The 16,226-nt window shown below is 45.5% G+C and overlaps 1 protein-coding gene across 8 annotated transcripts in view; it reads right to left on the bottom strand.

Annotated features, from left to right (window-relative positions):
• The window catches only part of LOC106600604 (zinc finger E-box-binding homeobox 1), a 98,758-nt gene that overhangs the window by 11,618 nt on the left and 70,914 nt on the right, over positions 1-16,226 (bottom strand). For all 8 annotated transcript variants that reach the window (XM_014192096.3, XM_045714866.2, XM_045714869.2 and 5 more), the window contains 3 exons: positions 3,529-3,717; positions 3,174-3,385; positions 236-353 (listed from right to left, as the gene is read on the bottom strand). In XM_014192096.3, the coding sequence (XP_014047571.2) occupies positions 236-353; positions 3,174-3,385; positions 3,529-3,717 (519 nt within the window). The remainder of the gene's footprint in view (positions 1-235; positions 354-3,173; positions 3,386-3,528; positions 3,718-16,226) is intronic.

The following is a 16,226-nucleotide window of genomic DNA, read 5'->3' as shown; positions in this document are numbered from 1 at the left end:
ATCTGGACCAACAGTGCTGTGAATATATTGGTGAGTCACTAGGGTTCTGTCCCAAATGACACCCTCTTCCCTATAGCCTATAGTGCACTACCTTTGACCAGGAGAGTGTCCCAAATGGCCAATAGGGCTCTGGTCAAAATTAGTGCCCTATATTAGAGAATAGGATAGCATTTGGGACTTAACCATGTGAGTCATCCCATGTGTGCGTTGCCACGGTGTTGCCAGTATTACTCACCGCTGTGAATACGCAGGTGCTCCTTCAGGTGGTGCTTGTATTTAAAAGCCTTGGAACACTCTGTACACATGAACTTCCTATTCCCCCCTGTTGTTGTCGTGGTTTGGGGCACGTGGCGCTAGCAGACAGACAGAAGGACAGACAGGGGTGAGTGAGGACACTCTCCAGTCAACGGGTACAGCATAGTTTATTCTTGCGTCCCAAATGGCTCCCTATCCCTATGTAGTACACTACTTTTGACCAGGGTCCATTGGGCTCTGGTCAAAAGTAGTGCAAAGTAGTGCGGTATATAGGGAATAGCATGCCATTTGGGACACAGACAATGTGTTTGTTGTGCATGGTGAGAAGTCTCTTCAGTCAATGTGTACAGTGTAGTTAATGTGTGAGTTGTTCATGGGGATGTTTTGGTCTGGGTGAATATATTATGTCCTAGAATGTCACAACAGTACTCTGTCTAAAGTCAGCGCATCCTCATGTTGCTGTCTGAAGGGCGTGTAATGCATTCCTAGTCAACAGTAATAGTAATCCTGCGTGGCTCAGTTGGTAGGGCATGGTGCTTGCGATGCCAGGGTTGTGGGTTAGATTCCCATGGGGGACCAGTACTAAATAGTATGAAACTGTATGCTGTCACTCTGGATAAAGACAGCATTGTTCAAATTGCTCTGTCAAAGAATAAAGGGAGAGTTCTGTACAGTACAATTCAAATACGGGTTTAAACATTTAACAGGTCAGCTAAAATGTTGTGTTCATCCCAAATGGCACCCAAATGCACATTTCTGACCAGAAAAAATAACGCACTATATAGGGAATAGGGTTCTATTTGAGACGCAGATTTAGTTTGCATATGTGTCAGCAGACAGTGATAAAAACAGCGTTGAGTTAAGACAGAATTATGAATCGTAATGCAAAACAGAAATCCATAAAGTTCATTTATTCAACAGGAGCAGATAAACATCCAGGAATTTTTATAATATACAGTATCAGTCAAAAGGACACACCTACCCATTCAAGGATTTTTCTTTATTTTTACTATTTTCTACATTGTAGAATAATAGTGAAGACATCAAAACTATGAAATAACACAAATGGAATCATGTAGTAACCAAAAAAGTGTCATACAAATCAAAATACATTTTAGATTTTAGATTCTTCAAAGTAGCCACCCTTTGCCTTGATGACAGCTTTACAGACTCTTGGCATTCTCTCAACCAGCTACACATGGAATGCTTTTCCAACAGTCTTGAAGGAGTTCCCACATATGCTGAGCACTTGTTGGCTGCTTTTCCTTCCCTCTGCGGTCCAACTCATCCCTAACCACCTCAATTGAGTTGAGGTCGGGTGATTGTGGAGGCCAGGTCATCTGATGCAGCACTCCATCACTCTCCTTCTTGGTCAAATAGCCCTTACACAGCCTGGAGGAGAGTTGTGTCGCTGTCCTGTTGAAAAACAAATGATAGTCCCACTAAGCCGAAACCAGATGGGATGGCGTATCGCTGCAGAATGCTGTGGTAGCCATGCTGGTCAAGTGTGCCTTAAATTCTAAATAAATCACAGGCAATGTCACCAACAATGCACCCCCACACCATCACACCTCCTTCTGCATGCTTCACGTTGGGAACTACACATGCGGAAATCATCCGTTCACCTATCTTGCTTCTCACAAAAGACACGGCGGTTGGAAACCAAAATCTCAAATTTGCACTCATCAGACCAAAGCACAGATTTCCACCAGTCTAATGTCTATTGCTTGTGTTTCTTGGCCCAAGCAAGTTTCTTCTTCTTATTGGTGTCCTTTAGTGGTGGTTTCTTTGCAACAATTCGACCATGAAGGCCGGATTCACGCAGTCTCCTCTGAACAGTTGATGTTGAGATGTGTCTGTTACTTGAACTCTGTGAAGCATTTATTTGGGCTGCAATTTCTGAGGCTGTTAACTCTAATGAACTTATCCTCTGCAGCAGAGGTAACTTTGGGTCTTCCTTTCCTGTGGCGGTCCTCATGAGAGCCAGTTTCATCATAGAACTTGATGGTTTTTGCGACTGCACTTGAAGAAACTTGAAAAGTTCTTGAAATTTTCCGGATTGACTGACCTTTATGTCCTAAAATAATGATGCAGTGTCGTGTCTCTCTACATATTAGAGCTGTTCTTGCCATAATATTGACTTGGTATTTTACCAAATAGGGCTATCTTCTGTATACCCCCCTACCTTAATGCTCAAACGCATTAAGAAGGAAAGAAATTCCCCAAATTCACTTTTAACACACCTGTTAATTGAAATGCAGTCCAGGTGACTACCCCATGAAGCTGGTTGAGAGAATGCCAAGAGTGGCTACTTTAAAGAATATAAAATATAAAATATATTTTTATTTGTTTAACCATTTCTTGGTTACTACATGATTCCACATGTGTTATTTCATAGTTATGATGTCTTCACTATTATTCTACAATGTAGAAAATAGTAAAAATAAAGAAAAGCCCTGGAATAGGTGTGTCCAAACTTTTGACTGGTACTGTATATCAAGTGGGAGGACTGCCCACTTCATGGTATATTAATGACAGGCAGTCTGTGAGGGGGAGTGAGTTCAAGCAATGACAGCATTAGTGTTGCAAAAGTCTGGTAACTGTCCCAAAACACACAGGTTTTCCAGAAATCCCATTTGGAGATCCCTGGAATCAGGAGGGAATATGTAGGAAAGCCAGAATCCTCCAACTGGGAATCCTCCAATCACAGGGACAAGGAAAGAACCAGGCACAGAGACAGGCACACGCGCACACACACACACACACACACACACACACACACACACACACACACACACGCACACACACACACACACACACACACACACACACACACACACACACACACACACACACACACACACACACACACACACACACACACACACACACACAAACCAACATGTTGGTTGTGGTACCTGTACAGGTTCCTTGTGTTGAGTCTTGTGTTGGGTCATATGACGGTCCAGCTGTGTGCGGTAGGCGAAGGTGTAGCTGCACTGGGAGCAGCTGAAGTTGTCCTCACTCTTCTCGTGGCGCAGCTTGATGTGCTCCTTCAGGGCAGTGCAGCGCTTGTAGCCCCGCGAGCAGTACGGGCAGGTCAGGAGCTGGGAAAGAGCGTCTGGCGTGCCTGTATATATAGATAGAAAATACATTAAACACTGAAGACCACGTTTTATGTGCCGAATCACTGAAAAGCTCTGCTATCTCTCTGAAGATAGCGTCATTATGAGTAGAAAAACAAGGTACGAGTTTTACGGTGCAGTGATGTACCATTCTCGTCTGGGACCTTTCTCTCAGGCATGCTCTTCTGCTCGTCCTCTGGAGCTTCGGGGTAGATGACCGCTGTATCCCCCTGATGTAGCATCTCCTCTACCAGGGCATCCTTACCCCCATCCTCCTCCTCCTCCCCCTCTTCCCCTTCCTCCTCATCCTCCTCTTCAGAGCCACAGTCCTCCTTCACTGCAAAACATAAACACAGGGATACATGGCTTATTATATCATGAAGCTATTGCAGGTTCAGGTCGTTTTGTATGTCTCGTGGCTCTCTCAAACATTTGTATCTACAAGGAACTCGATGCATATAACCATAATCTGTTGACAGGTTAACGTGGACTAAAACGTCACTGCAACATATTAGGGTTCTTTCTTAACTCGTCCCCAAAAGCCATGTGAACTTTAAAATAATTTCAGATCTAGTCTGTAGATTGTGATATTGTTTAGGCATGTGGAGACATTTATTCCATGAGAGAATAGTTCTCCCTTCTCCCTCTGTGTGACTAGTCTCTCAGATAACCGCAGTACTGTGTGACCAGTCTTCCAGACCGTGTGCAGTGTGACAGCAGACAGCTGGAGGGCGCCTCAGGGCCTCTGTAACCTCAACCAGCCTTCAACCAGCTCTCCCTTCACATGGTATAGCCATGACTACAGCACTGTACAAGACCCTGGGCCATCTCTCTCTTTATCTCTCTCTCTCACATATTACTCACAAACGAACACACACACACACACAGCACGTTGAATTTCAATTACACCCAAAAACAGTGTCTAAAAGAATAACAATTCCAACCATGACCTGAAAATAATGTAAGGATAAAATGAAAACATGCATATACCAAGTTGATGTAGGTCTATACCTTACTAATACTGAACAAAGGTTAACCATAACCACATATTAGTGTAAAACTCACTGCTCCAAGCCTTCACAATGACTGACTCTTTCCATCTAATAAGGTGGCATGAGAGCCCTACAAGTTGACGAAGGCCGTCATCGACACGTCCATTTGACCTCTGCTAGACTTTCCTTCCCAGCCCCACTAACACCCCACTAAACCTTCCTTCCCGGCCCCACTAACACCCCACTAAACCTTCCTTCCCGGCCCCACTAAACCTTCCTTCCCGGCCCCACTAAACCTTCCTTCCCGGCCCCACTAACACCCCACTAAACCTTCCTTCCCGGCCCCACTAACACCCCACTAAACCTCCCTTCCCGGCCTCACTAACACCCCACTAAACCTTCCTTCCCGGCCCCACTAACACCCCACTAAACCTTCCTTCCCGGGCCCCACTAACACCCCACTAAACCTTCCTTCCCGGCCCCACTAACACCCCACTAAACCTTCCTTCCCGGCCCCACTAACACCCCACTAAACCTTCCTTCCCGGCCCTACTAACACCCCACTAAACCTTCCTTCCCGGCCCCACTAACACCCCACTAAACCTTCCTTCCCGGCCCCACTAACAACCCACTAAACCTTCCTTCGCGGCCCCACTAACACCCCACTAAACCTTCCTTCCCGGCCTCACTAACACCCCACTAAACCTTCCTTCCCGGCCCCACTAACACCCCACTAAACCTTCCTTCCCGGCCCCACTAACACCCCACTAAACCTTCCTTCCCGGCCCCACTAACACCCCACTAAACCTTCCTTCCCGGCCCCACTAACACCCCACTAAAACCTTCCTTCCCGGCCCCACTAACACCCACTAAACCTTCCTTCCCGGCCCCACTAAACCTTCCTTCCCGGCCCCACTAACACCCCACTAAACCTTCCTTCCCGGCCCCACTAACACCCCACTAAACCTCTCTTCCCGGCCTCACTAACACCCCACTAAACCTTCCTTCCCGGCCCCACTAACACCCCACTAAACCTTCCTTCCCGGCCCCACTAACACCCCACTAAACCTTCCTTCCCGGCCCCACTAACACCCCACTAAACCTTCCTTCCCGGCCCCACTAACACCCCACTAAACCTTCCTTCCCGGCCCCACTAACACCCCACTAAACCTTCCTTCCCGGCCCCACTAACAACCCACTAAACCTTCCTTCGCGGCCCCACTAACACCCCACTAAACCTTCCTTCCCGGCCTCACTAACACCCCACTAAACCTTCCTTCCCGGCCCCACTAACACCCCACTAAACCTTCCTTCCCGGCCCCACTAACACCCCACTAAACCTTCCTTCCCGGCCCCACTAACACCCCACTAAACCTTCCTTCCCGGCCCCACTAACACCCCACTAAAACCTTCCTTCCCGGCCCCACTAACACCCCACTAAACCTTCCTTCCCAGCACCACCTCTCCACCTCTCTAACCACCAACTCACCCTCTACTGCGGACACAACTGTTACACTTGTGTTGTCGAGAATATTACACAACTAACATTTTCCTTGCAGACCTGTACTCCACACGAGACCTGTTAATTGAAATGCATTCCTGGTGACTACCTCATGAAGCTGGTTTAGAGAATGCCAAGAGTGTGCAAAGCCATCATCAAGGCAAAGGGTGGCTACTTTGAAGAATCTCAAATGTAGCTCAGTTGGTAGAGCATGGCGCTTGCAACGCCAGGGTTGTGGGTTCGATTCCCACGGGGGGCCCGTATGTAAAAATGTATGCACTCTACTGTAAGTCGCTCTGGATAAGAGCGTCTGCTAAATGACTAAAATGTAAAAAAAAAAATATATATATTTTCAGTTGTTTAACACTTTTTTGGTTAGTACATGATTTCATATGTGGTATTTCCTCATCTTGATGTCTTCAGTATTATTCTACAACGTAGAAAATAGCAAAAATAAAGAAAAACCCTGAAATGAGTAGGTGTGTTTAAACTTTTGACTGGTACTGTAGCTCTACCGTATAGCCTTTCTTCTTAGTAACACCATAGTAACAGATGCAGATCACATATTTTACAACAACCAATAGGCAATCCCTTAGCCAGCCACATGAAAGGATGCAGTCAATTCTTTCAAGCCCTTAGTTCTACCGCACTACAGACATTGGTTCATTGAAAGTCTAAGGATAAAAGAGAAACTCTGAGAAACTTGAGCACAGGTATTATAGTGTTCACAAGGTATTGTTATTCTGTTCTACATCTGCTGTCTCAATATTGGACTCACACCACACTTATGACACACTCACGTACTTACAAGCCTTAACCAGCTTGACAAAACTGTGTGTTTGAGTTTAAGACAGACAGAGAGAGAGAGAGAGAGAGAGAGAGAGAACTTCTAACACGAGTGGGGCAGGTGTGGCTTTCATGACAATGATCAAGAGCAGTCACTCACCAATTTGACAGCTCCAACGCTGTTACAATTCCGACACGCCAAATCATCGGCTATGCGGGTGTCGGCTATCGCCGGTTAACGCTTGTTCTGATTGAATCTAGGCCTTAGAGACAATAACGAGGTCATTAAGGTTGATTAAAATGTGACACTAGAGAGGAATGTGACCTGTGTGTGTGTGTGTGTGTGTGTTTGACCTGAGGATGTAATGATACACAGCTCTGCTCTACCACGTTCACCACCCTTCCTCCACTTCCTCTAATTAACACAACATACTCTGCTCAAACTGGCCTCAGGGCACACACACGCTCACACACACGACTACACACATAACTTGGTTATGATGAGTAACGAGAGGGAGCTTTTCTTCCTGTATACCGCTCCGTGGGAATTCTCTGAATCCAACCTGAGAGAGAAGCTGAATTCCCATGGATGGGTTTTATGTTAGGTAGCAGGGATAAGATAAGAAGACACTTGATTCTAGTATGACTGACAGTCAGAGCTACAGTTTAAAGTCTCAGTCTCCTCCACTGAAAAGAGCTCTTACTGGTTCCACCACTCAGTGGATCCGAGCCACCGCTTAATACGACTGAAACTTCTGCAGGTAGCTATAGCGTTGCCATGGGGATTAAGCATTTTAAACAGTGCCAGGACCTGTGGCAGGAGGCCCTGGCCCTTCCTGCTGAGAGCAGCCCAGAGAGGGACAGGTGCAGCTTGAGAGAGAAGATTCTGCCATAGAATTAGAATAAAGTAGAACGGACATCCCCATTCACCAGCCACAATTGCCATGGTCAGAGCTTCTGCCCCTGTTCTACTCATTCTAATTCTATGGGCTCTGCTGCTAAAGGCCGTCTCATAAAAGGAGGGGAGGAGCCCAGGCTACAGGACTCCTGCTAACCCTCAATCCTTTCACTTCCCATGACCTCATTTTTTACCAGCTCTCCAAAACAATCCTGCTCTCTCTACCTCTCTCTCTCTCTGCCTCTCCCCCTTTCTCTTACTCCCTCGCTATCTTCCTTTCTCTATTTTACTCTCTTCTCTTTCTCTCTCTCTCTCTCTGAGCTCATTCTTCAGAGACCTCTGAGTATTTTCTTCCACATTCTTTAATTATGTGGCTTGATCTCTCTGTGAATCATCAGACTTGAGTAATTCCCATTAAAATACAAAAATGAACGGCAGCAGTCAAAGCCTCAATGGAAAATGTTCAATATCAGTGAGGAGGAACACAGTAAATCATCAGACCTCGGTTCAAATACTATTTGAAATATTTTTAAATACTATATCTGTGCTTGATTGAGCTTGCCTGGTACAATGGCACTAATAGAAAAGTTGAAAAGGTGAAAACCCTGCCCATCTGGCACTCCAGGTAGGCTAGAACAAACACTCAAAGTATTTGATAGATTTCAAATATTATTTGAACCCACCCAGGTCTGAATAGCTTATGGTGCACCACTGTTTAGGCTTCCCCACACCGCGCTACAACATTTCACACAGACCCAACTGAATGTACAACCCAACATGGTCCAACTGCAATGGAAAATATATACTGTATATAGAACCCCACATAAAAAAATGCTATAATATACTATGGTATAAATACTAGTATTCACTGTAGTGTTTCTGCAGACTTTACTGTAGTATTTACTGTAGTATACAATCAGTCTGCTACCATTCTCAATAGTTTCCCATCTAGGTTGTCTATACCTGGTGGCTTATCATTACTAGTGGATCAAAATAATTTCCCCACCTCTTCCACACAAACTTGACCAAATTAAAAACAGCAATCGTTCTCTTCCATTATTAAATCTTCAATACACAAATATGATGGTTCACTGTTCAATGTTGTCATTTCACTTCTCAGTTTGTCCACTTCCAGTGAAATAGTCATTGAAATGATTGGCTATATCAAAAGGTTTTGTTATAAATGGCCCATCATGAACGATGGAGATGAATTGGGTTTTCTGCCCATAATATCATTTAAGGTGTTCCAAAGTCATTTATCTTGTTTTGGTAATATAAAATACATATATTAGTTTAGTCACTGTCACTTGAGACATGTTGTATGTCAACCAGTCAGCTGAGCAGCCTGACTTGTTTTCCACTGTTTTTTTGCATAATTTCTTTGAACCATACCATTTTTCAGTTCTCACAGTTAGTTTCTTAACAGGTGCATCTTTGCCAACAATTGGAAATAATAATTTTACAAATACTAGATTCTGGATTATCCTCCTTTTTACGCATCAGACCAACATAGATGTTTTACATGTTCAACAAAAGAGTCCTGAGAAAATGTTTTGGATGATCTCATATTTCCTTGTTATTGCCACAATGTCATGGCCACTACAGCCAATGGAAACTGATTCTATTTTGGAGCAAAGCCTGCATCATTAGTGAAGATATGATCAATATAAGTGGACGTCACAGATCCAACACTATTGGTATACACTCTAGTTGAGTTATAACCTGGGTCATGTTACAGGCATTAGTCAGAGTAAGAAACATGACATAATACAGAACATTAATAGACAAGAACAGCACAAGGACAGAACTATATAAAAACATTTTAAAGGCCTACGTAGCCTACATACCAATACATACACACAACCTATCTGGGTCAAATAGGGGAGAGGCGTTGTACCGTGAGGTGTTGCTTTATCTGTTTTTTTAAACCAGGTTTGCTGTTTATTTGAGCAATATGAGATGGAACAGAGTTCCATTCAAAAATGGTTCTATATAATACTGTACGCTTTCTTGATTTTTTTTCTTGATTTGGGGACTGTGAAAAGACCCCTGGTGGCATGTCTGTTGGGGTAAGAGTGTGTGTCAGAGCTGTGTGTAAGTTGACTATGCAAACAATTTGAGATTTTCAACACATTAATGTTTCTTATAAAAAGAATAAGTGATGCAGTCAGTTTCCTCAACTCTTAGCCAAGAGAGACTGGCATCCATAGTATTTATATCAGACCTCTGATTACACTGAAGAGCATGCTGCTTTGTTCTGTGCCAGCTGCAGCTTAACTAGGTCTTTCCTTGCAGCACTCGACCATACGACTGGACAATAATCAAGATTAGACAAAACTAGAGCCTGCAGAACTTGCTTTGTGGGGTGTGGTGTCCAAAAAGCAGAGCATCTTCTTAGTACGGACAGACCTCTCCCCATCTTTACAACCATTGAATCTATGTTTTGACCATGACAGTTTACAATCTAAGGTAACGCCAAGTAATTTAGTCTCCTCAACTTGTTCAACAGCCACACCATTCATTACCAGACTCAGCTGAGGTCTAGAACTTAGGGAATGATTTGTACCATGCAGCAGGAGATAGTTGGTGGGAGAGAGAGATAGCGAGAGATGGGTTGTTGTGGAGGGAGGCCATCTGAGGGGACCTTAACCCAATGCAGCCAGGGTATGTGACTAAATCGAGAGATTGTGTGTGAGTGTCTGCGTGTGATAATGATTTAACAGCTGCCTCCAGATCCAATGACCTTTCACCCTTACTTTCTGATCCTTAAGATCAGGCCCGTCAGCCTCCTGTCTCCTCTGTACAGAGAGACATCACAGAAAGGCATTTCACTGTATCACAGATAGGTATTTCACTGTATTTGTACACATGAAACAGTGCCCGCTTCCAAAATCGCACCCTATTCCCTATTTAGCGCACTACTTTCGACCAGAGCCCATTATATAATGAATAGGATGCCACTTGGAACGCCACTACTTTTCTGGGACACATCCACTTTCTAGACTGTAAATAGAGACATCACAGAAAGGCATTTCACTGTTTCACAGATAGGTATTTCACTGTATTTGTACACATGAAACAGTGCCCGCTTCCAAAATCGCACCCTATTCCCTATTTAGCGCACTACTTTCGACCAGAGCCCATTATATAATGAATAGGATGCCACTTGGAACGCCACTACTTTTCTGGGACACATCCACTTTCTAGACTGTAAATAGCTGTCGATGACTAATTACAATGTTTAACTCTCTGGAGCTTCCGGAGAAAGGCAGGTCATACACAGTCAGGGATTTTAGCAGGTATAGCTGCATGCCAGCAAGCCCACTACACAACACAACACTAAAGAATACATTAATTGCACTATAACGGTGACAAATGATGCCCACATACTGTTAGGGCCTACATTAAGCTGTCCCAACAGCAGAGTCCCAACAGCATTCCCAACATTTTACCACTGCTACACCTGGCTATCCGTGGAGCCTTTTCTAGCAGCGAAACAGTTCATTTTATGTATTTATTTCACCTTTATTTAACCAGGTATGCCAGTTGAGAACAAGTTCTCATTTACAACTGCGACAAGTGCGGCAAAAACAACAACACAGAGTTACACACAAACAAAGGTACAGTCAATAACACAAAAGAAAAGAAAAATCGAAAAATCTATGTACAGTGTGTACAAATGTAGAAGAGTAGGGAGGTAGGCAATAAATAGGTCCTAGAGGCTAAAATAATTACAATTTAGAACTAATACTGGAGTGGTAGATGTGCAGATGATGAATGTGCAGGTAGAGATACTGGGGTGCAAAAGAGCAAGAGGGCAAGAAATAATATGGGGACGAGGTAGTCGGGTGTGCTATTTACAGATTGGCTGTGTACAGGTACAGTGATCGGTAAGTTGCTCACATAGCTGATGTTTAAAGTTAGGAAGGGAGATATAAGACTCCAGCTTCAGAGATTTTTGCAATTCGTTCCAGTCATTGGCAGCAGTAAACTGGAAGGAAAGACGGCCAAAGGAAGTGTTGGCTTTGGGGATGACCAGTGAAATATACATTTACATTTAAGTCATTTAGCAGACGCTCTTATCCAGAGCGACTTACAAATTGGTGCATTCACCTTATGATATCCAGTGGAACAACCACTTTACAATAGTGCATCTAAATCTTTTAGGGGGGGGGGGGGGGGTTAGAAGGATTACTTTATCCTATCCTAGGTATTCCTTAAAGAGGTGGGGTTTCAGGTGTCTCCGGAAGGTGGTGACTGACTCCGCTGTCCTGGCGTCGTGAGGGAGCTTGTTCCACCATTGGGGTGCCAGAGCAGCGAACAGTTTTGACTGGGCTGAGCGGGAACTGTGCTTCCTCAGAGGTAGGGGGGCCAGCAGGCCAGAGGTGGATGAACGCAGTGCCCTTGTTTGGGTGTAGGGCCTGATCAGAGCCTGAAGGTATGGAGGTGCCGTTCCCTTCACAGCTCCGTAGGCAATCACCATGGTCTTGTAGCGGATGCGAGCTTCAACTGGAAGCCAGTGGAGAGAGCGGAGGAGCGGGGTGCGTGAGAGAACTTGGGAAGGTTGAACACCATATACCTGCTGGAGCGAGTGCTACGGGTGTTGCTTTGGTGACCAGTGAGCTGAGATAAAGCGAGGCTTTACCAAGCAAAGACTTATAGATGACCTGGAGCCAGTGGGTTTGGCGACGGATATGTAGTGAGGGCCAGCCAACGAGAGCATACAGGTCGTAGTGATGGGTAGTATAAGGGGCTTTGGTGATAAAACAGATGGCACTGTGATAGACTACATTCAGTTTGCTGAGTAGAGTGTTGGAGGCTATTTTGTAAATTACATCGTCAAGGATCGGTAGGATAGTCAGTTTTACGAGGGTATGTTTGGCGGCATGAGTGAAGGAGGCTTAGTTGTGAAATAGGAAGCCGATTCTAGATTTAATTTTGGATTGGAGTTTTTTCATGTGAGTCTGGAAGGAGAGTTTACAGTCTAACTAAACACCTAGGTATTTGTAGTTGTCCACATATTCTAGGTCAGAACCGTCCAGACAAGTGATGCTAGTCGGGCGGGAGGGTGCGGGTAGCAATCAGTTGAAGAACATGCACATAGTTTTACTAGCATTTAAAAGCAGTCGGAGGCCACGGAAGGAGTGTTGTATGGCGTTGAAGCTCGTTTGGAGGTTTGTTAACACAGTGTCCAAAGAAGGGCCAGATGTATACAGAATGGTGTCATCTGCGTAGAGGTGGATCATGGAATCACCTGCAGCATGAGCGACATCGTTGATATATACAGAGAAAAGACTCGACCTGAGAATTGAATCCTGAGGTATCCCCATAGAGACTGCCAGAGGTCCGGACAACAGGCCCTCCGATTTGACACACTGAACTCTGTCGGAGAAGTAGTTGGTGAACCAGGCCAGGCAGTCATTTGAGAAAACCGATTGCACAGCGGAGAAGGTACGGTGGGTTTTGAAATGGTCAGTGATCTGTTTATTAACTTGGCTTTCGAAGACTAGAAAGTCAGGGCAGGATGGATATAGGTCTATAACAGTTTGGGTCTAGAGTGTCACCCCCTTTGAAGAGGGGGATGACTGCGGCAGCTTTCCAATCTTTAGGGATCTCGGACAATACGAAAGAGAGGTTGAACAGACTGGTAATAGGGGTTGCAACAATGGCGGAAGATAATTTTAGAAAGAGAGTGTCCAGATTGTCTAGCCCAGCTGATTTGTACGGGTCCAGGTTTTGCAGCTCTTTCAGAACATCTGTTATCTGGATTTGGGTGAAGGAGAAGCTGTGGAGGCTTGGACAAGTAGCCACGGGGGGTGCAGAGCTGTTGGCCGGGGTTGGGGTAGCCAGGAGGAAAGCATGGCCAGCTGTAGAGAAATGCTTATTGAACTTCTCAATTATCATGGATTTAACGGTGGTGACAGTGTTACCTAGCCTCAGTGCAGTGGGCAGCTGGGAGGATGTGCTCTTATTCTCCATGGACTTTACAGTGTCCCAAAACATTTTAGAGTTAGAGCTACAGGATGCAAATTTCTGTTTGACAAAGCTAGTCTTTGCTTTCCTGACTGATTGAGTATTGGTTCTTGACTTCCCTGAAAAGTTGCATATTGCGGGGACTATTCAATGCTAGTGCAGTCCGCCACAGGATGTCATTGTGCTGGTCGAGGTCAGTCAGATCTGGAGTGAACCAAGGGCTATATCTGTTCTTAGTTCTACATTTTTTCAAAGGGGCATGCTTATTTAAGATGGTGAGGAAATTACTTTTAAAGAACGACCAGGCATCCTCGACTGACGGGATGAGGTCAATATTCTTCCAGGATACCCGGGCCAGGTCGATTAGAAAGGCCTGCTCGCAGAAGTGTTTTAGGGAGCGTTTGACAGTGATGAGGGTGGTCGTTTGACCGCGGACCCATAGCAGATGCAGGCAATGAGGCAGTGATCACTGAGATCCTGTTTGAAAACAGCAGAGGTGTATTTGGAGGGCAAGTTGGTCAGGATAATATCTATGAGGGTGCCCATGTTTACGGATTTAGGGTTGTACCTGTTGGGTTCCTTGATAATTTGTGTGAGATTGAGGGCATCTAGCTTAGATTGTAGGAATGCCGGCATATCCCAGTTTAGGTCACCTAACAGAATATACTCTGAAGATAGATGAGGGGCAATCATTTCACATATGGTGCCCAGGGCACAGCCGGAAGCTGAGGGGGGTCTATAACAGGCGGCAACAGTGAGAGATTTATTTCTGGAGAGATTAATTTTTAAGCTGTTGGGCATAGACCTGGAAAGTATGACAGAACTTTGCAGGCTATCTCTAGAGTAGATTGCAACTCCTCCCCCTTTGGCAGGTCTATCTTGACAGAAAATGTTGTAGTTGGGATATATCGGTGGTGACAGTGTTTCCTATTCTCAGTGCAGTAGGCAGCAGGGAGGGTGCCCATGGATTTAGGGTTGTATCTGGTAGGTTCCTTGATGATTTGTGTGAGATTGAGGGCATCTAGCTTAGATTGTAGGACGGCTGGGGTGTTAAGCATGTCCCAGTTTAGGTCACCTAACAGTACGAACTCTGAAGATAGATGAGAGGCAATCAATTCACATATGATGTCCAAGACACAGCTGGGGGATGAGGGGGGTCTATGAGGGACTTGTTTCTGGAAAGGTGGATTTTTAAAAGTAGAAGCTCGAATTGTTTGGGCACAGACCTGGATACTATGACAGAACTCTGCAGGCTATCTCTGCAGTAGATTGCAACTCTGACCCCTTTGGCAGTTCTATCTTGTCGGAAAATGTTATAGTTAGGGATGGAAATTTCAGGATTTTTGGTGGCCTTCCTATGCCAGGATTCAGACACAGCTAGGACATTCGGGTTGGCGGAGTGTGCTAAAGCAGTGAATAAAACAAACTTAGGGAGGAGGCTTCTAATGTTAACATGCATGAAACCAATGCTTTTACTGTTACAGAAGTCAACAAATGAGAGCGCCTGGGGAATGGGAGTGATGCTGGGGGCTGCAGGGCCTGGGTTAACCTCTACATCACCAGAGGAACTGAGGAGGAGTAGGATAAGAGTACGGCTAAAGGCTAAAAGAACTGGTCGTCTAGTGCGTTCGGAACAGAGAGTAAAAGGAGCAGTTTCTGGGTGCGGAAGAATAGATTCAAGGCATAATGTACAGACAAGGGTATGGTAGGATATGAGTTCAGTGGAGGTAAGCCCAGACATTGAGTGACGAGCAGAGAGGTTTTGTCTCTAGAGGCACCATTTAATCCAGGTGTAGTCACTGCACGTGTGGGGGGTGGAACATAAGGGAGGCTCTACAGTGAAATAAGACAAAAATTACTAACCAAAACAACAATAGACAAGGCATATCTACATTAGGGAAGGGCATGTGTAACAGAGTGATCATAGGGTCCAGTGAGTAGCTAGGCTAGCTGGTGGCACGGCAATTCAGACAGCTAGCAGGCCGGGGCTAGCAACAAGCTAGCAGATGGGCCTCAGGTGGACGTCGCAACGGGAGAGTCTGTTGAAACCCCCTCGGACGGTTACGTCGGCAGACCAATCGTGATGGATCGGCGGGGCTCCGTGTCGGCAGAAAATGGTCGAGGCCTATTGGCAGAAGAGGTATTGAAGCCCAGGAATTATCTGATAGAATTCTTCAGCTAGCTGGGAGAAGGGCCTAGCTCGAGGCTAGCTCCAGGCTAATTGGTGCTTGCTTCGGGACAGAAACCCGACCGGACGGTTACGTCAGTAGACCAGTTGTGATGGATCGGCGGGGCTCCGTGTCGGCAGCAAAGGGTTCAGGCCAATTGGCAAAAGAGGTAATTGAAGCCCAGGGATTGCTTGATGGAATCTCTTCGGCTAGCCGGGAGATGAGCCTAGTTCGAGGCTAGCTCCAGGCTAACTGGTGCTTGCTTCGGGACAGAGACGTTAGCCAGGAGTCGCCACTTGGATAGCAGCTAGCTAGCTGCGATGATCCGGAGTAAAGGTTCAGGAATCCGGAGATGTGGTAGAGAAAAGCAGTCCGATATGCTCTGCGTAGATATCGCACTGTGCAGGCTGGCAGGAGTTGCCCGGGCTGAGGCTGGCAGTCCGCGTTAACGGTGACGACCGCTAGCAGTGGCTAACTGACTACTAGCTAGTTAGCTTCTGAATGGGGTTCCGGTTAAAAAATATAAAA

Source organism: Salmo salar, chromosome 03 (genome assembly GCF_965601325.2).
Source record: "Salmo salar chromosome 03, fSalSal1, whole genome shotgun sequence".
Classification (NCBI taxonomy): Eukaryota; Metazoa; Chordata; class Actinopteri; order Salmoniformes; family Salmonidae; genus Salmo; species Salmo salar.
The sequence above is the reverse complement of the archived record's forward strand: the minus strand, read 5'-3'. Positions and strand labels throughout refer to the sequence as shown.